Here is a 21,785-nt window from a genome sequence, read left to right as displayed (position 1 = left end):
AGTACTGGATGTCGACTGTTTGATTCCCCAGTTTTGCGTGAACCGCCTGAACTCTTGGCTGTCAAACGGCATATTATAACTCATGTGCTCTTCTGGAATGCCATGACGTGCGAAGACCTCTTTCATCTTAGTTACGATCGTGGTGGCAATCTTGTCCTCGATCTCCACCACTTCTGGATACTTCCTATAGTAATCAACCATCAGGAGATAGTCTTTGCTTTGATATGTGAGAACATCGGCTCCCACCTTCTGCCATGCAAGCTCAGGTATGGGGTGTGGTCTCAATGGCTCCTTGGGCTGTGCATTCCTATGGCTGAGGAAAACTGCACAGTTGACCACTGTCTGCTCAATGTCTGCAGTCATGTTGGGCCAAAACAAAGCACCAGCGGCCCTGGCTTTCGTTTTCTCAGCTCCCATGTGACTCATGTCGCAGAACCAGCATCTCACTCTTCAGTGAGCTCAGGATCACAATGCGGTCACCAACAAACAGCAGTCCGTCAGCTATGTGTACCTCATCTTTGACCGGTCAGTAGTCTTGGAGGACGCTCGGAGCACTGTGCTTCTGTTTTGGACATTCCATCATGGCTGCCTGCCTTACCATCTGGAGGTCAGCGTCCTCAGCAGCTGCAACTCGGATCTGCTATTGTCTCATGGCACTCACCGGCATGTCACTCACCAGGCAGTGAACCATGACTTCGATGTCATCCTCCATCTGGTCGTCTGATCGGTCACCAGGTAAGTATGCACGACTCAGTGTGTCGGCCACATACATGTACTTACCTGGGACATACCTAACATCCAGTTCATAGCGCTGTAATCTCAAAAGCATTCGCTGCAGTCGTGGAGTCGCGTTGCCCAGGGGTTTCTTGAAAATTTCCTCTAGAGGGCGGTGGCTTTCCATACACATACTGGTGGAATTTGTGGCATGCGAAGCAGATTGCCAACAATCCTTTTCAATCTGTACATAGTTCTTTTCGGTATCCGTCATGGACCTTGATGCGTAGTGAACTGGCCGACCCTCCTGGAGCAGACAACAACCAAGCTCACTCTGGCTAGCATCTGCTTGGATTGGCACCGGCTTGGAGACGTCGTAGTACCTCAGAACGGGTTCTGCTGCCAATGCTGCTTTGACCTTGTTGAGACTTTGTGTGTGTTCGGCTTCCCAGCTCTAGGCTGCGTCTTTCTTGAGCAGTGCACGGAGCGGTGCCGTGGTCTCCGACTCGTTCGGTATATATTGCGCTAGGTATTTGACCATACCCAACAGTCGCTGAAGTGTGGGCTTGTCTGCTGGTGTAGGCATGTCAGCAATTGCTCAGATCTTGGACTTGGCTGGTGTCAATCCCTCTGGAGTGATGATGTTGCCTGTGACAGCACTTTGGGCACACGGAACTGTACCTTGGTCCTGTTGAAGTTCACCTGTCGTTGGCGAGCTCTCTGCATAACCTTGTGCAATATTTGGTCAGGTTCTTCCACGGTTTCAACTGTAATGATCATGTCATCGGCGATAACCTGCACACCAGGAATGTTGCTGAAGGCCTCCTGGTTTCTCTTGTGCATGATTTCACTCGGGAGCGCCTCACGATTCTTTTTATCCCCCCCCTGTGTGGGGTAGAGGGATCCCTTTCTCTGGTAACTCGCCTCCAGATTGGACGAGGGGTTTCGGGTGTCGTGGTGGCCAGCCGTGATTGGAGGAGGGGCGTGTCGGCATCTCGGTGCTCCTCCCCCGAGAGGCTCTTTTGCCTTCCCCAGTGTCGACAGGGGAGACATTCTTTTTTGATGGGGCGGAGTCAGAGCTCCGAGGCGAGGGGGGCTCCGTCCACATCCGTAGTCAGAAACACGTGCGTTATGGCGCCATGGTGTGAAGTGAAGGTTGGGCGGGTGAAGCGCTTGTTCGCCCGCAGAGTGGGAGGAGGAGGAGGAGTGAAGTGAGGGTTTTGTTGGCATTGGCAGATTTAAAGATGTAAAAAAATCTGACTATAAAAGAAACCCGCAGCGCACACATGAAATTAACCCATTATACATAGGGGAGGGATTCTAACTATCCACATATACTTAACAAAATAACAACTATGGGACTGCTGACTGTCTGTGTGCAAAATGCTTCAAAATTCGTAACAATATATACTCAGGGATTATGGTTAAGGAAATTGTGTGTAACCTCGATGTCAACCTCAACCAGGGGGAGCCAGGAGGCTCGGCATGAAAAGGGGGGAGGGGTGGAGCTATGAACGCCTCCTGAGGGGCAGAGCGACTGATCACCTGGGAGGGGTGGAGCGTTGCCCTGAGAGAAGAGGGAGGAGCTTAATCGGGCAATTTGTCTGAGGAGAACGCGGTTGGGAGTTGGTCAGAGCACTGGAGAGTGGAGAGAGTTCTGAGGAGAACAAATTTTGGAGGACCTCTGAGGAGGTCGTCCTGCCTGCGCCTCTCCTCGTTCTGTGCCCGTTTCGTCTCCTCATCGGCCTGCTCATCATCTGCTTGCTCATCACTCCCTCATCGCCTGCTCGTCCCCGCTGCCGCCAGAGCTGAGTCCCCTGATTTTTGTTCCCTTTCCCCAGTCTGTGACTGAGTCCGGAGTGAGGGGCCTTAGTTTCTTTAGATTCATTTTTTACCTCATTGTACATAATTATTTATTACTTGCATTCCCTTCTTTCCATCCCAACCTGACATCATCTCCTCACGGTTCGATCAACCCGAGTTATCCCCCCCCCGCCCCCCCTCCGGAGGGAGGAGGATTCGCTAGATATCCCTTATTGTCGGGTTTTCCGTGTGTGTGTGTGAGTGTGTGTGTGTGTGTGTGTGTGTGTGTGTGTGTGTGTGTGTGTGTGTGTGTGTGTGTGTGTGTGTGTGTGTGTCTGTCTGCAACGCAAGGCTCCACAGCACAAACCAGCAAACCGATTTCGATGAAACTTGGCGAACAGGTGCCATCTGGGTGGGAATGTGCGCCGTTTGAGTTTCGTTGCTAAGCAACTACCCCTTGCTATGCAGCGGCCGAAAAACCACGTTCACTATTTTCAATACTTGTCCCACAGTTTTGAATGTGAAGAAACGAGACTTTGGAATTAAACACTTCGAGATATTTAGAAAATTTTACTCGAGCCGATTTTTGATTTAGGTTTTATTTTTCAAATGGTAGTCCTTCAAAAATCGGTCTATTTACCATCATTTTTATGAGGGGCTTAGGAAAGTGGGCGGAGCTTAGGGAAAGTGGACGTGGTTGATGAAAAGTGGGGGTGGCATAGGGACGTGGGCGTGAAATAAGAAACTAGGCGTGGCTTATAGAAAGTGGGCGTGGCTTATGAAAAATAATGTGTGGCTCAGGAGGTGGTCAAACAAGAGCATTGAGAGAAGTTTATCGGGTTTTCCGTGTGTGTGTGTGTGTGTGTGTGTGTGTGTGTGTGTGTGTGTGTGTGTCTGCAACGCGAGGCTCCACAGCACAAACCAGCAAACCGATTTCGAAGAAACTTGGCGAACAAGTTTATCGGGTTTTCCGTGTGTGTGTGTGTGTGTGTGTGTGTGTGTGTGTGTGTGTGTGTGTGTGTGTGTGTGTGTGTGTGTGTGTGTGTGTGTGTGTGTGTGTGTGTGTGTGTGTGTGTCTGCAACGCGAGGCTCCACAGCACAAACCAGCAAACCGATTTCGAAGAAACTTGGCGAACAAGTTTATCGGGTTTTCCGTGTGTGTGTGTGTGTGTGTGTGTGTGTGTGTGTGTGTGTGTCTGCAACGCGAGGCTCCACAGCACAAACCAGCAAACCGATTTCGAAGAAACTTGGCGAACAAGTTTATCGGGTTTTCCGTGTGTGTGTGTGTGTGTGTGTGTGTGTGTGTGTGTGTGTGTGTGTGTGTGTGTGTGTGTGTGTGTGTGTGTCTGCAACGCGAGGCTCCACAGCACAAACCAGCAAACCGATTTCGAAGAAACTTGGCGAACAAGTTTATCGGGTTTTCCGTGTGTGTGTGTGTGTGTGTGTGTGTGTGTGTGTGTGTGTGTGTGTGTGTGTGTGTGTGTGTCTGCAACGCGAGGCTCCACAGCACAAACCAGCAAACCGATTTCGAAGAAACTTGGCAAACTGGTGCCATCTGAGTGGGAATGTGCGCCGTTTGAGTTTCGTTGCAAAGCAACCACCCCTTGCTCTGCAGCGGCCAAAAAACCACATTCACTATTTTCAATACTTGTCCTTCAGCTTTGAATGAAGAGAAGCGAGACTTCAGAATGAAACACTTCGAGATATTTAGAAAATTTTACTCGAGCCGATTTTTGAATTAGGTTTTATTTTTCAAATCGTAGTCATTCAAAAATCGGGTGTCTATTTATCGTCATTTTTTATGAGTGCCAGTTGGCAAAATACGCAATAGGAAAAATCTTGCCAGGCAGAGGAACAATTGTATGTGAACCAATACGTCTTGGCAATGAATCTTCGTCGGTGGATCGGTCAGAATGATAAGCATAGTATCCAGCGCTTCGATCCTAGCAGATCCCTCGTTGCCTACCAGCTTGTTTGTCTGTTTGTTTGTCTGTCTGTCTGTTAACAACTTTACGGCAAAATGGCTTTAGCAAACACTATCAAATTTAATCCACAGGTGGGCAATGAACCTTGGCCGACCCCATTAACTTTTGGGTCCAATTGGATCAAAGGTCAAGGTCAAGGTCACGAAAAGATCAAAATCGTTTTTCGCTCATAACTTCATCAAAAATGATCCGATTTACTTCAAACTAAGCTTATCATGAACCTTATTATATTTGTCACTTATAATTCTACCCATTCCTATGGTGAAAAATGCATATTTGTGAAGATCAGTGGGGTCCGAAGTTTTGGGGGTCATGGTCATCGGTCAAAATTACAAATTTTCCATTATAAATCAAAAAAGGTTAGGAATATGTGTGTTTACTCTGGAAGACATATATCGTCTTTTATTGGCTTTCATTTGACACCATGATCTTTGACCTTACGTGGCCTTGAAAGGTCAAAATCATTTTACGGTCATAACTTCGTCAAAAATGGTTCAATTGACTTCAAACTAAGACTAAAATATTCCATATTCTATTCTTTATAATCAACATTCAGGTTAAGGATGTATCAAATTTAATTTTGATCCCCAAAATAACTTTATGCCTTAAATGGGTGGGATTTGTTGTGCCTGGCACCACTTGTTTTTATTGGTTGTGGTTCGGGAAATAAACCCATTGGTTTTAAAAGCTGAAAAAAAAATTGTGTCTCTCCTCACGACCCGCGTGTGTGTTCGCATAATTCGAACGCCACAATTCGCAACGTCATCTGAGGGATAGGAGTAAACCGGCAGTTCGGCTTGTCCTACCACCGTCAGTGTTTTGTGACCTGGACATGATAATACGGAGGGAACTCCAAGGGAGTGCATGAATGAGAACTGGGTATTTGGGTAAATTTAAACACCCTTTTTGACAAGAATGAATGGCTTACCTATCATGAAAGGCTTATCCTTGGTCAGCCCAACTTCACCTCTCAGCCTTGGAAACACTACATATTCTCCTAGACTAATTAATGGAAATGATTTCTGATTTGAGGCTCAGATCTCGTGGATTAAATAAGTGTCAAAATCTGTAGTGAAATCTGCAAATTTTAAAAGAAATTAGCAATTCTTTTAACGAAGCATACACTGTATCTTATAAGTTCACAGCAAGGCGGTGCGCCCATACCACCTTCTACATATTTACACAAGAAAATGTGAAATTGCCAGAAGCATTAAACTTAACTTTTTTCACTGGTTTACTTAACTTGATTTACACCACTCCAGGTGACGCTTGGCATTGCACATGGAGATCTTAGGCTTGTGTGCGGCTGCTCAGCCATGGAAACCCATTTCATGAAGCTCTCGAGGAACGGTGCTTGTGCTGACATTGCTTCCAGTGTCAGTTTGGAACTCGGTAGTGAGTGTTGCAACCGACGACAGACGATCTTTCCGTGCTTCGCGCTTGGCAGTCTTGTTCTGTGAGTTTGTGTGGCCTACCACTTCGCGGCTGAGCTGTTGTTGCTCCTCGACATTTCCACTTCACAAAAGCAGCACTTACAGTTGACCAGAGCAGCTCTCGCAGGGCAGAAATTTGACGAAGCCACCTGTTGGAAAGGTGGCATCCTATGACGGTACCATGTTGAAAGTCACTGAGCTCTTCAGTACGGCCCATTCCACTGCCGTTTGTCTATGGAGTTCGCATGGCTGTGTGCTTGATTTTATACACCTGGCAGCAATGGGTGTGGTTGAAATTGCTGAATCCACTAATTAGAAGGGGTGTTCACATACTTTTGGCCATGTAGTGTATGAGCTCAAGAGGGAATTGAAAAATGTTTTCAATGGCTAGAAATAAATAAATCACCACACTATGGCAGGATGGCCAAGAGGTATGCACACTCGCTTTTAGCTGTCTCGCCTTGGTTTGAATTGTTTCACCGTTTTGTGTGATCTGCTTTCATTTAGGATCTTATTTCATTTCATTATGAGCTTGGAGCGATGTTATCTTCCATAAAAAGCGAATGAGACTTTATTTGTTTGCGATGCTCATCCTCTGAGTTCCCATGGTTAATTGCTACAAAACTTCATAGGATCACTTTTTTTTCTTTTAACCACGATACACCTTCCTCGGGGTTTTAAACAGTCATTTTCTCACAATTCATAACTTATACACACAAGAGCCACCATCTGTCACACAGAAGGGGTGCGGTGGGAGTCCGGAGTGTGTGTGAGGAGGGAGTGGGTGGGGTGGGAGGAGAGAGGGAAGGGAATGGGAGTCTGCAGGGGGGGGGGGAGTGGGAAGAGGGAGAGTAAGGGTGGAGGTGGGAGGAGGGTGGGGTGGGAGGAGGCAGGGGAAGCAGTGTGAGGAGGGATCAGCAACACTGGGTACCTTTGCTAGTGTGAAATAATAATAATAATACTGTAGTAATTAAAAAAAAACATTCCTTTCAAGCAATCAGGCACATTGGGTTGCTGAAGCAGTCTCATTGGCTCGGGGGCACAATCTTGGAAGTGTTCCAACTCCATTGGCTCATTTCCCCCCAGAGCTGGTACTCATTTTGCTGACCTCAGAAGTTTAAGTCGATTCGCCTGGTGTTATTTATGGCATGACAAAAGACTTGAACTCAGGACCTTGCAATCTTAAGCCAGCCACCATAACAATGAGGCCACCAACAGATTCAATTAAATAATAAGCACAGCGACAATAAAATTAAATCAACTTTAAAAAATATTATCATTTATTTGCATCTGAAAAATTCACAGGCTTTTGTTAAAAAAAAAAACAATAATAAAGGAAATTATTCTTGTTATTAGTACTTTATAAATAAAATGAATTGGTGAACAATAACAATAAGATAAACACTGTATAGATTTGTTGAGATGAAAACACATTTAAACGGAGTCGGTTCAATCAATGCACTGAATGATTTTTCACATTTCAAGAACAATTCTTTAAGACTCGTACAGAAGATTTTTCAGTCCAAAAAGAGGACATTTCCCATCCAGCTGATCTCTCCTTCATATCAACAACTAAAAAATATCTCAGTTGAATGGCTTTGTTTTGTGATTTTCTTTTGTCTTCTTTTAAATTGTAAATGTTGTTTTCCCTTCTGTTTCGCTTTCAGTTCTTACATTTTCTTATCGTGCGTCTTGTTGGAAAGAGTTTTCCCAAGGTGAGTCGACTTCCCAGCCTTGCTTTCTTGGTGCTCATGTAAAATGGGATTCAAAGATCTGTCGACTATTTTACATTCACAAACAATCCCAAAGTTGTTCAATGAACTTGATTCAACTCCAACAGGCCTCTGCCTCCTAAACGTCTTGCCAACTCCAGTCTCGGGGCAAAATGATTTCATCGAACAGTTTGTGCATTGTTCGAAAGTCATTTTGCATCTGGATTATCAATCTACTCTTGCAGCACGATGTATCCTACCGCAGTCGGATTGGAACACTGACACTACTATAGAACTGCTCTGCAGCTTCGATTTTGTTTATTGGAGGGAGATGTGTGTTCATCATTCGTTGTTCTGCAAAGATATTTCCAGACTGTTGCCTTGCTTGGTAGATTTGGTGATCATCCTCTATCTTGAGGTGTTTGTATGACGTTTCATTTCTTCACTCTTGGATCGTTGTTGTTATTTCCTTAAATGTGAATTTAGCAACATCTACCTTGTCCGAATTGCATTTCAGTGTCTTCAGAACACCGTTTTACCACTTTTAGCTGTTCTGTTCTGTTATTCAATGCTTTTCGGTCATCAGCATAAGAGTGGTTTCAGAGCACCCGGTAAGCTGAGATCTGATTGAACGATTTACTGGAAGTTCAGCACGTGTAAGGCTTTTCTCCGATATATATTTACCTCCACCACCGAAGGTGAACGAGGTTCTGTTTTCACCCCTTTCTGTTTGTTTGTCTGGTGGTTTGTGTACAGGATATCTCAAAAAGTTGTCAATGGAGTTGGATGAAATTTGGTGGACAGGTTGGGTGTGTGACAAGGATGAACTGATTAGATTCTGGTGAAGATCCGAATCCGGATCCGGATACTAGAATTTTTTAAGTGTTTCTTCACCATTGAGAGATAGGGCCAAAAATGATAAATAGCACGATATCTCAAAAAGTTGTGGACGGATTCAGCCGAAACTTGGTGGACGCGCTGGGTGTGTGGCAAGGACGAATTGTTTCGATTTTGGTGAAGATCGGGATCGGAATCCGGATCTGGATACGAGAATTATTTGATTTTTTAAAGTGATTCTTCACCATTGAGAGGATAGGGTCAAAAAACGACATAGTCCTGTATCGCATGATATTTCAAAAATGTATTGGACCCGATATGTTTTCCTGGATCAGGCACTGTGTGGCGGAGGTATGCGCTCTACTGAGTGCCCTTCTAGTTTTCATGCGTTTCTGGTTCGATGTAATGGTGGTTTGTCAGGATGTCATCTCTAACCTCCTGTTGGAGGTTACACTGTATCCATCTACTTGGCTGTTGATCATCATGTTTTGGGGGTCATGGCTAAGAAGAACTGAATGGGAGAAAAGGGAGTGGGTGGGTGAGGAAGAGACAACTTTCTCTTTGGTTTGAATCTCCATTTGGGTTTCATCATGTGGAAGGGAGTCCTCTCCGGACACAAGGTATCCACCTCCATTTTGATAAAGGACTAAGTTATGAAGTTTTCCTATTCTCATACTTTTATTCTGAGGATTCTTTTCAAGAGAGTCACTGAACTCCAGACAGCTTCCAATTGTCATTATATTGTTGTAATATTCCTCAATATGGTTTCTCAGATCTCAGTGAGGTTCTTCCAGGTTCTCTTAACTTCATTTTTCAGATCCTGGTACTTGGTCATTTTCCTAATATACATGTTATTGAGACCAAAGTCGCTGGGTACTGACACCTCAATTAGCAATGCCATGTTTTTCCTTTTTGTATCTGATCTTGTCTGGTCACAGTGCTTTTCCTATGGTCATGCTTGACAGGATGGTGAGGTCATACGTGAGCACTTTCCTCGTTTTCAATGATCGCTTTTGGTTTGTACTGTACTCCATTATTTTTCTGACACTGGGATATTGAAGTTTTTGCGGGTGTGCCAGTGGATTACTCTGCGTACATTGCTGTGCCTTTGTATATACAGGTGTTAGGACAATTCTCGAACATTTCTGTTCTGACTTTTGTCGTGTAACTTTATCCAGTATGGGTCTTCACGTGTGCCTGGCAGGTTGAATGATAACGAAATGATATATTGCACACAATGCACTTATACGGCTCCTCCCCAGTGTGGATCCTCATGTGTCCCCGGTGGGTTGAGATGTGACCGAATGATTTATTGCACACACTGCACTTATACGGCCTCTCCCCAGTGTGGGTCCTCATGTGTGCCTGGCGGGATGAATCGTAACGAAATGGTTTATTGCACACACTGCACTTATACGGCTTCTCCCCGGTGTGGGTCCTCATGTGTCCCCGATGGCTTGACATTTGATTGAATGATTTATTGCACACACTGCACTTGTACGGCTTCTCGCCAGTGTGGGTCCGCATATGTACATGGCGGCTTGGGTTGTGACAGAATGATTTGTTGCATATACTGCACTTAAACGGATGCTTCTCCCCAGTGTGGGTCCTCAAATGTATGCGGTGGCTTGAGATGTCGGTGAATGTTTTATGGCACTTACTGCACTTATATGACTTCTCTTTCTTATGAGTCCTCATGTGTACCTGGCGGTGTGAGATGTCACTGAATGTTCCACTGCACAAACTGCACTTGTAAGACTTCTCAACATTGTGTTTCTTTGTGTGTCGCTTGTAGGTTGAGATCTTTTGGAATCTTCTATCGCACACATTGCACATATATGGCTTCTCAACAGTGTGTGTCCGCATGTGTACCTTGCGGCCTGAAGTCTGACTGAATGATTTACTGCAGAAACTACAATTATACGGTTTCTCCCCAGTGTGAATCCTGCAGTGTGCCTGGTAAGCTGACATCTGGGTGAACGATTTGCTGCAAATTGAGCACGTGTACGGCTTTTCTCCTGTGTGTAGTCTCATGTGTTTCTGGCGGTTCTGGTTCGATGTAAATGATTTATGACACACACTGCACTCAAACGGCTTTTCTCCCGTATGACTCCTCATGTGTACATTCCAGTTGGAAGGGTGGACAAATAATTTATTGCAAGTGGTGCATTGGTACGGCTTCTCCCCAGTGTGTGTCCGCACGTGTGTCTGCCAGTTTGAATGACACGCAAATGATTTACTGCAGTTAGTGCACTGATACGGCTTCTGTCCAGTGTGTGTCCGCATGTGTTTCTGAAGCGTTGACCTTAAGGTAAATGATTTATTGCACGTCATGCACTTGTGACGCTTCTCATGAGTATGGGTCCTCCTATGATTCTGCTTGGTGGAATCATTCCGAGAAAATATCACAGAAGAGCAGCTGACTGATTTAATGTATTCCGTGCCCTTGTCTGTGTTTTCACAAGTCTCGATATCCATGTTAACCTGATTACGACTCAAATTCTGTTTGTAATCCTTGAACTTCGCGCAGTGACCCCTCTGGTGTTGCTGCAAAGATATCTCGTTGAAGGTATGAACATTATTGGTGCAGGAAAACATCCTGAAGATCGTTGTTGATTTCTCTGGAAATCATTCACAGAAAGCAAGTCAGTCGGTGTATCAGAGGGATATAAAAAATACAACAGCATCAACACAATGATACGCATCTCAAAGAAAGAGAAAGAGAGAGAGAGAAAGAGAGAGAGACAGAGAGACAGACAGAGACAGACAGAGAGAGAGAGAGAAAAAGAGAGAAAAAGAGAGAAAAAGAGAGAAAAAGAGAGAAAAAGAGAGAAAAAGAGAGAAAAAGAGAGAAAAAGAGAGAAAAAGAGAGAAAAAGAGAAAGAGAAAGAGAAAGAGAAAGAGAAAGAGAAAGAGAAAGAGAAAGAGAAAGAGAGAGAGAGAGAGAGAGAGAGAGAGAGAGAGAGAGAGAGAGAGAGAGAGAGAGAGAGAGAGAGAGAGAGAGATAGATGGGGGGGGGGGGGGAGAGCGGGAAAGAGATAGAAAAGCACAAAATGAAGAAAAGTTCACAAACAGGTTAACATGTGAGAATTCTCCAATGCACTACAATCTGGGACCCTCACAATATAATCAATTATGGGAAAGTCGAATCAAGTCATGCAAATACAGTATGAAGGTCTGCGTAAAATTTCAAAGACTTTCCATTGCTGAGAAATTGCACAAAATAATGGAGGAAATTGTCTTCCTCGATGATGTCATCAGCGAAATCACCTGTGAAGGATAATTAATAAAGGAATGCATTTGAAGTTCAGTGAAATACACGGAAATCAATTTGCTGCACAATGTACCAGAACACAAAGCCCAAAGGAGATAACGTATACTCGAATGTTTGGGAGGTATCCTCCCCCGGGAAAATGTTAAGCATTTGGAAATTAAAGCCGCATTTCCTTCACTGTGCTGTACAATCACAAGGAATATTTAAAACATGCTTTAAATTTTTTTTTTTTTGGAAGATGAACATAATAATACTGTAACTAGAATACCACTCGGTGGAGTGCATACCTACGCCAGGCTAAAAAATCGAATCAATTCGTCCTTGGCCCACACCCAACCTGTCTATCAAGTTTCGTCTGAATCTGTCCATACCTTTGTGATATATCCTACTCATAGACAGACAGACAGCCAACCAGACAGGGGTGAAAACAGAACCTCCGTCCACCTTCAGTGGCGGAGGTAACTGGAGCGAAGTCGACGGCACGCCATCGCAAATCCCCACACTTCCCACCTAAAACAAAGTTGAAAGATGGCAAAAAGTTCCACTATGAATGACCCAATATCAAATATTGAGTTGAATTATTTTTTCCCGGTTTTCACCCGAAGTCTCAACCCCCTCGGGAATGAACTGGGGGACAAATCCAAAAAATCGTTACGTACCAATGTCGATTGCAATTACAAGCACATTTTTCAATTAAACGTTGTATATGCATTTTTCGGCATTTGACCTTTTGACCCCGTTGCAGATGGTAGGATAATTAATTAAGGGATGCATTTGAGGTTTAGTGAAATATGAGGAAATGCGTAAGACTGGGTGATGGGTGATGTATAAGACTGCTTCAGTGGTGCTAGACTTCTGGATTCTTTTTTATTAACAATCATAAATATCATTGTTTTGTTAAAGTTTAAGTATATATATACTTGAACACGTAGTGAGGCCCCATGTAAAATATTGTGTGCAGTTTTGGTCAACACAACTCAGAAAGGACATAGTTGCCATAGAGAGGGTTCAATGCAGGGCTACTATATTGATTTCAGGCCAAGATAGACTCGGCTATGAGGAGCTGCTAAAGGAGACAGGGCTTATCTATCTATAATTCCAGCAGTGTGTGTGTGTGTGTGTGTGTGTGTGTGTGTGTGTGTGTGTGTGTGTGTGTGTGTGTGTGTGTGTGTGTGTGTGTGTGTGTGACCACTGTTTCTCGACAACCACTGGTCCTATCTAATTGAAACTTGCCAGGTATATTGCTGGGGCCCTGTGGATGTGCCTTTTCAAGATTTGATATTAATCGGACAAGTGCTTCCCAAGTTTTGGCCATTTATTTACCAACCAATGAAGACACGTTGCTGCGTAGGCCGGTGCGCGGCCGGTCGACGATGATGTCACGTGCCGTGCCGGTTACGATGGGGATCGGTGCCTTAGTTACCGTGGCGTAGGAGTGGCAATGGTCAATGGCAGCAAATGTCATGGCAAGCAAAGACAGGGAGGTAAACTTGATTTTAATTTGCATTTTAATTAACTCTGTGGACAACAGCAGTTGTTACTTCAATGCAAGCGATAATTCATGGAATGCATGTGAACATTCCGTACGGGCACGCACCATTTCCGGATAGTGATGACTCAATGTATTCCAATAATTTCTCTATTTCTGATGCGCATTTATAGATAAACACAATGTCCCAATCCAGTCGTTGTTTATGAGAGCGAAGGAACGGCCTGTGTAGTTGTTTCTGGCTCGCGGTTTGAATTTTTTTTTTGTTTGTTTGTTTTTTTGTGGGAGTTTGCACGTATGGGCACGCGAGAGCGAAGGAACGGCCTGTGTGTTTGTTTCTGGCTCGCGGTTTAAAAGGTTTTTTTTTTTTTGGTTTGCACGTATGGCCACGTACTACGGGCACGCGAGAGCGAAGGAACGGCCTGTGTTTTTGTTTCTGGCTCACGGTTTTAAAGGTTTTTTTTTTGGTTTGCACGTACGGCCACGTACATACGGGCACGCGAGAGCGAAGGAACGGCCTGTGCAGTTGTTTCTGGCTCGCGGTTTGAAAGTTGTTTTTTTTTTTTGCACGTACGGGCACGCACTAGTATATAAGAAAGGAGGCGGTTAGGAGGTGATATGATAGAGATGTTTAAGATGATGACGGGTAGAGACAAAATAAGTGTCAAACAATTATTCAGTACAATAGACAGTGGTTGGACCAGGGGCCTGAGAGTGAAGAAGAGGAGAGTTAAGATGGTAGTGAGGCAGGGAATTTTACTCAGAGAGTAGTTAATGCATGGAATGGTCTCCCTGGAAAGGTAGTGGCAGCAGAAACAGTAGATAAGTTAAAATTGGAATTAGATGGATACGTGGAAGTTATGGAGATAGAGGGGTATGGGGATGTTGGTAGGACTTTTAGGTAGTTTGAGCATTGATGGGTGATTGTGTGCATCTGTGCCGTGTCGTGTCTGTGGGGATCTTGTCAAGATGTGGAGTGCGGTTGACGTGTTTCTCACTGAAGAACTGCCTTCGCCTGCCTACCCCTCCACCACTCCACAATTTTTTTTTAAACAAACAAACAAAAACAATGCTTTTTAATTTTTATTTAGATAATTCTAATAAATACATTTCCCCATTTTTATTTTGCCACCCTTGGGATATCCAAGGACGTGCCACATTGTCTCATCCAAATTCCTCCTCCCATTTCCCCAATGAAATAGCGTCGTTTTGATCGATAACATTGGTCTGGTGTTGATGTGGGGCATGCATGATAGGCTGAACAGCCTCCTGCGTCTACTTTCCTTATGTATCCTTGTGTAACAAACACTGTGTGGGGTATCATGTTTTATGAACGCTGTAGTTTACCTCCGCCACCGAAGGTGAAGGAGGTTATCTTTTCACCCCTTTCTGTCTGTTTGTGTACAGGATATCTCAAAAAGTTGTGGACGGATTCGGATGAAACTTGGTGGACAGGTTGGGTGTGTGACCACGACGAATTGATTCAATTTTGGTGAAGACCCGAATCCGGATCTGACTATGATAAATTTTTAAGTGATTCTTCACCATTAAGAGATAGGGCCAAAAATAAGAGCATTATATTTCAAAAATGCATCAGGCCTGATAGGTTCTCGTGGATCAGGCATTACGTGGCTGAGGAATGCGCTCTACCGAGTGCGCTTCTAGTTTTTTTTTTAATGTATTTGTATATATGATTCACTAATAATGTTTTTACTATTTATACTGTATTTCATCAATTATATTTGGTGTCACTTTATTGACCTTAAAGGGAAAGCAATTCATTCACTCTGTCAATCGGTCTGTCAGTCGAGAATCGAAGAACCACTTTATTTAAATTGCATTTTTAATATTTTATACATTGCAAAACACAAATCGGCAGTTTAGTACTTTGGATCTGAATTAGGCAAAATTGTACAACATCTTGTCCCGCACACGCATGTGCACAACGGGGTAGGGCGATTGCTTCAGTCTGTTGGATTCGCTATATATGAGATATCCCTTATTGTCGGGTTTTCCGGCTGTGTGTGTGTGTGTGTGTGTGTGTGTGTGTGTGTGTGTGTGTGTGTGTGTGTGTGTGTGTGTGTGTGTGTGTGTGTGTGTGTGTGTCTGCAACGCGAGGCTCCACAGCACGAACCAGCGAACCGATTTCGATGAAACTTTGCCAACACGTGGAATATATACTGGGAATGTGCGCGTTTGAATTTCGTTGCCTAGCAACCACCCGTTGCTGTGCAGCGGCCGAAAAACCGCGTAGAGTATTTTCAATACTTGTCCTTCAGTTTTGAATGTAGAGAAACGAGACTTCGGAATTAAACACTTCGAGATATTTAGAAAATTTTACTCAAGCCGGTTTTTGATTGAGGTTTTATTTTTCAAAAGGTAGTCCTTCAAAAATCGGGTGTCTATTTACCGTCATTTAAGGTGTGTATACAGTGTTTGTAAGGAACGACACCGTCGTTCCACCTTCGATCTCTTCTCGATCCAAACGTTATTGACCAAAGTGAAAAGGATCCAAAATAAATGGAATCACCGGCATTTCTGTTTTTGTGGATTTCTTATAATGTTTATTTATTTACCAAAAACGATTCCACCACCCACACACCACCTACAATTATTTATTTATTTACCATTTCGGATTCTCCTCCCGACACACCACCTCCAATTATTTATTTATTTAACGAAAACGATTCCCCACCCACACACCACCTCCAATTATTTATTTACCAAAAACGATTCCACGACCCACACTCCGCCTCCAATTATTTATTTATTTTCGGTAAACGATTCCACGATCCACACACCACCTCCAATTATTTATTTACCAAAAACGATTCCACGACCCACACACCACCTCCAATTATTTATTTATTTACCGAAAACGATTCCACGACCCACACACCACCTCCAATTATTTATTATTTAAAGTGGGAGTGGCGTAGGAAAGTGGGCGTGGCTTATGAAAAATATTGTGTGGCTCAGGAGGTGTGGTCAAACAAGAGCATTGAGAGAAGTTTATCAAGTTTTCCGTGTGTGTGTGTGTGTGTGTGTGTGTGTGTGTGTGTGTGTGTGTGTGTGTGTGTGTGTGTGTGTGTGCGCGCGCGCGCGCGCGCAACGCAAGGCTCCACAGCACAAACCAGCAAACCGATTATTTTTCAAAAATAGGGTGTCTATTTACCATCATTTTTTATGAGGAGTGCCAGTTGGCAAAATACGCAATAGGAAAAATCTTGCCAGGCAGAGGAACAATTGTATGTGAACCAATACGTCTTGGCAGTGAATCTTCGTCGGTGGATCGGTCAGAATGAAAAGCTTCGTATCCAGTGCTTCGATCCTAGCGAATCCCTCGTCGCCTACCGGCTTGTTTGTATGTCTGTCAGTCAACAATATAAAAATAAAAAAATCATTTACAACCTTTAAAACCTTTTATTTATTTCATTTGAATTATATATTTTGATTACTAAAACATAAATTGGCTTGTTTGCACTTCCAAAAACCTTCAATTTAGCGGTACTTTGGCAAAATTATGCGCAGTCTCGACCAATCAAATTTGCCACTCGTGCCCTGAGGACGGAGAAACATCGATATTCAGACAAAACGACAGGGCCCAGTGATGCAACTTCTGAGCACGGAAAAGATATACCCATAGTAAAGTTCTCAAACACTTCCTGGTTGTTGGACCTGTTTTTATTGTTTATCAAACACATTTCAATACTTTTGAGGCTTCCTGGCAGGCTACCAGAAGCTCCACGTCTTGGTTTAAAAAATGGTGGGAGGGGTGGGGGAGGTGGGGTACTTCCCTTTCCATATCATTTTTTCTCAATACTAAATAATGGGGTAACGTGTTCTATGATCTCTCTAGTTTCACTTGCGGCTGTACCAGAGAAGAGCCTTTTCGGAATGTCACTCACTAATGGGTGTTTTTTTTTTTACTAGTAATGGAATAATATATGGAAAGAAGCACAAATAACTGTTCTGGAATTCACAAGCCTCACTATACTCACCTGCTGCAGAAAGAGAAACTTCATTGAGCTCTTCCTTCATGTGGATGCCATTTGAAGTCCGAAGAGCATTACCAGAGAGACATCCAGCTTCTACTGGACCCATTTCACCTGCACAAAATGAAATGTTAGTCGAGAGCAGGATTTACTGATCTAATACACGTGGTGTTCAGCATTGATATCCAATTGTTATATGGGAGCCGCATCAAATTAAACTATTAACACTGTGTGAAGATATTCGACATTGCTAAGGTGGACATACCCTGCCCGATATATTATACGGAGCACACCTCTTGGTGTTGTGTACAGCCAGCCTTTATCCTTGCATGTTAGTCTGTTGACCTCCTTCCCTTAGTTGTTTAGCTCTCCACAAGTCTCATTTATGTAAAATTATGTAAATAAGTGATACATGGGGATATGGTACATTCCTTAGGCCTAAATCACATTTGCTCTATGGCGAGGATATGGCGGCCGTACGCACTCTGAATCGACAGAAACGTGCGGCGGTCGCAGAGTTTCTGCGGTGGCCTCAGGGTGGCCCTATGCCGTTTGGCTATCTTTTACAGGCCGTAGGGGTCGCCGTGGAATTATAACGCGGAGTTATAACTTTTTTAATTTCTACATTCGCCGTAGCAATTCGACAAGCCGAAAAAAAAAAAACTGGTAAAAAAAATAAAAATAAAAATGAACCCACTCGTTACCGTCCGTCTGGCCGCACGTTCACCCCCGCGGTTGCCTTGCGGGTACCTTGAGCCTCCTTTGCGTCTGCCTTGAAAATTCTATGGCCGCCGCAGGGCCCCCTTAAGGTCACCGTGCGACATCAAATCAAAGACCGTACGGCAACCCCACGTTTTCGGTCTCCACAATTTCTAAATACGCTGTGCGGCTCCCCGAAAAATAAAAACATATGTGACTGCTACATTGTGTGACCGTGTAAATACTGCGGCCGCCGTAGAATTGCTCGTGGCCGTAGATTTTGGAGACCCCACGGCCGCCGTGGCAAATGTGACTTCGGCCTTAATAAGCAACGTGTCTCCGTAATTTGGCACAGGCACGTATTTCACAATTTTTTGAATGAAAGACTTGCCCGGATGTTGTTGCAAGGTATGAGGTGGTTATGTTTATCAAGTTACAATTTGGGGTTTTCCTATTTGTGTTCTGGGAAAATAGGGGGGGGTAGAGAGGAGGGTTAACATCCTGACTGTGAAACACTCAATGAAGATGGTGAATGTCCTCTTCTGTCATGTATATATGGAGCTCAGACAAAGATACCACTTGGTTGCAGGTTTACATTTCACAAAATTGAGTGTTATCTTCAAATAATGAGAAGAGGTTACTCTCAGGATTAGATTATGTAGATTTTCAGATGACATCGTTCATCAAAGAATAGCAACACACCAAACTGCTGTTGAGGTAATGCAATTCCCCCAAATGTGGTAAACCCTCTCAGAGAAGGGTGAATGATCCAGGAGTGATTCAGCTTCCTTTGTCAATAATGAGGGACATCCTTAAAAAGGCAACTGTTTGAATTTGGACTCGTCTGCGAAAGGAATAAAGAGCCAAAACAGCAAAGTTGCAGATCCTGGTCCATTTTGGCCTAAGTTATCTGCAACAACATTGTCTTTGAAAAGTATTGGGACAGGAAGAAAGTTTTATGGAGAGGAGAGAGATTGGGACCATACTCTGTGCAGAGCGTTGGTGCTGTTTAAGCAGTCTCCTTGGCTAGTGGGCACAATCCTGGACAGGTCGCCACTCCGACACAGGATACCAGCATGCTGGCACTCATTTTGCCAACCTCGGAAGGATGACAGGCAGTCAACCCCACCTGGTTTTAATTCAACAGCTGAGCAGGATTTGAAATCAGGACCCTAGGATCCAAAGCCTGCCACTCTAACCATTAAGCCAACACCAGGCATATGAGGGTATTCACTCAAAGTCCTTTATTCATTTTTAAACATGGTTTTGATTACAAGGACAATTTGAATCCTGTTATGTACATTTTGTGCCAACTTAATAACAGGCAGAAAATTGTGTAGGTTCCTTATTTCAAGGTTCTTCTGGACATATCTGTGAATAATTTTCGACTGCCTGTCCCATGTTTATCAACGATGAGATGTTTTCCCTTCCATATTCAAACTAGAGGGGGAGCACTTGATAGAGTGCAAAACCTCCGCCGCCAATACTGCTGGGTCACTTAAGTGAACCTGATATCCCATTCATTGTTGGTCAAAACGGATCAGACTCTACTGAACCACGATTGAATAAACTAAACTAGATCGACACGCATGTAGAAATGCCCAAAAAAAAAAAAAAAAAAAAATCGGAATTTTTTTTTTCTCTAACAAATTCTTTTTGGGGGGGTTGGAAATCACTTAAAACATGTAGAAATGCAAAAAAAAATCAAATACTTTTAAAATAAAATCGAAACTTTTTTGAAAAAAAGTTGCAAAATTTTGTTGTTTTTCTCTAACAAATTTTTTTTTTTGGTTGGAAATCACTTAAAACATGTAGAAATGCAAAAACAAAAATTCAAATTTTTTTCAAAATGGCCGCCATAGCGGCCATATTGGACTTTGGACCAAGTCCAAAATCTAATGGCATGATCCTTGGACCATACCTAATCACCCCCACCAAGTTTCGTCGAAATCCGTCCAGGAGTTTTTCCATAATACTGTTCACAAACAAACAAACAAACAGACAGGGGTGAAAACAGTAACCTCCGTCCATCTTCGATGGTGGAGGTTAATAACTGACCAAATAAAACACTGGAGTATCAGGAGGAACCCAAATAGACAAAGATGAAGTCATCAGGAGGAGCCTGGATAGGACTAGGGTTTCGGCTGCTACTCCTCTACCCGCTAACCCATCCAAGCGCAGCCAAGTGAACCGAACAAAAACTATTTGCAAGATTCACCCTCCATAGACAAAGAAAAAGAACGAATGAGAGATGGAGGACAAAAAAAAACACGCACACAAACCACAAAAGCACATCGAGATGATGGCGTCATGTTGGCATGATAACGCATGGCCTGATTTTACACTCTCGTAGAATATGGCTGCCGTCGCTTTGAGAAGATGGTAGTGTTATATTTCAGACTGTAAGCACCAATCGGAGAGTCATTCCTGCAGCATTTATCATTTTCCAAAGGAACCACATGTTAAGGTGATTTATGGCTTTTATTCTCAATCTTCCGTCTCTTCCCTTTATAAGGGGTGAGGTCTTACACAATCAAGCTTCTGCCCTACCTTGACCATGATACTCCTCCACTTCCCCCTGTCCTCAACCAACTTTCTCCCCTCTTCAAACACTCCCACCTTACTGATATCCCTCCTAACACAATCTTCCCATCTCAACCACAATCTACCTCTTTTCCTCCTACACCCTCAAGCTTTCCACTCTCTTTGCCATTCTCTCTTCCTCCATCAGCACCAAGTGTCCAGGCCACATCAGCCAGCTCTTCATCAATCTCCCCGTCAAGCCAATCTGTACATCAATATCCTCCCTCAGTTTATCCATTCTCCTTCTACCCACCCTCTTCGCTCCCGCAATCCTCCTGACCCAGTTGTTCTCGCAGACTTGCAAACTCTGTTGTTGTCTCAGTCAGTGCCACTGTTTCCAGACCGTAAAGGTCGGCTGGCATCACACAAGAACTAAAACTTTCCCTTTCAATTACGGTATCTTGACATCTATGTCAAAACAAATTCAAAATCAGGACGTAAAGTTGACGTTGCATAAGATGCATACTCACCCTCTCATTCCGTGTACTACTAAGCAAAGGATATATATGTATATTGAAAAATAAAGTGTTTCATTAATTTGGTTCCTATCTAGGCAAGCAGACAGACAACGAAGCACAAGTTCAGGTGTGTGAAGCTGCCATGTAATTCTTCCACTCCGAGTCTGGGAGGTCGTTGGTTCAAACCCCATTCGAGTCATACCAAAGACGTTAAAAATGATACATGCTCCTTTCTTGCTTGACGCTCAGCATTTGAAAGGATAGACAACGGACAAACAACACTGGGAAGGCAATGGCAAACCTCCCAGTATAACCCTGGCCAAGAAACATATTTGACAGCACTAATGCTCTGTAGAGTATGGAACATCAAATCAATTCAATGTATCTGTCCAAAGGTGTTTATTCAATTACTCTCGATTTCATACTCGTACTGTAACTATCATTTGATACACAATAAAATCATTGCAGGAGCCGTGCTCACATGTTCAATTTATAGTTCACTTCACTGGCATTTCTGGCTAAATAAACTTCGTGAAAACTAGAACGGCACTCGATAAAGCGCATACCTCCGCCAGGCCGAACAGTTTACGTTTTCAATTCCACTGATATGCCGGATTTGGTTCCGGACCTCAATCAAAATTGGCTTGTTATCTTGTCATCTAACCAACTCATCCATTTAGTTTTGTCATAACTCATCCAAAAGTTTTTGAAATATCATGATATATATTGCTTTATAGCCCCAACTCTCAATGGTGAAGAATCACTTAAAAAAAAAAATTCTCTTTAATTCTCATATCTGGATT

At 43.5% G+C, this 21,785-nt stretch overlaps 1 protein-coding gene across 1 annotated transcript in view; it reads right to left on the bottom strand.

Moving 5' to 3' along the window:
* Positions 1–7,250: 7,250 nt before the first annotated feature.
* Positions 7,251–21,785, bottom strand: part of LOC147010014 (uncharacterized) — a 104,629-nt gene continuing 90,094 nt past the window's right edge. Inside the window, exons 10-11 of the mRNA XM_085861222.1 lie at positions 17,249–17,356; positions 7,251–11,105 (exon numbers count right to left, since the gene is read on the bottom strand). Of these exons, the coding sequence (XP_085717348.1) occupies positions 9,655–11,105; positions 17,249–17,356 (1,559 nt within the window). The 3' untranslated portion in view covers positions 7,251–9,654. The remainder of the gene's footprint in view (positions 11,106–17,248; positions 17,357–21,785) is intronic.

This window comes from Eptatretus burgeri, chromosome 17, assembly GCF_056783735.1.
Source record: "Eptatretus burgeri isolate ZD-2024b chromosome 17, Ebu_testis_v1, whole genome shotgun sequence".
Lineage (NCBI taxonomy): Eukaryota > Metazoa > Chordata > Myxini > Myxiniformes > Myxinidae > Eptatretus > Eptatretus burgeri.
This window is presented reverse-complemented; position numbering and strand designations above follow the sequence as displayed.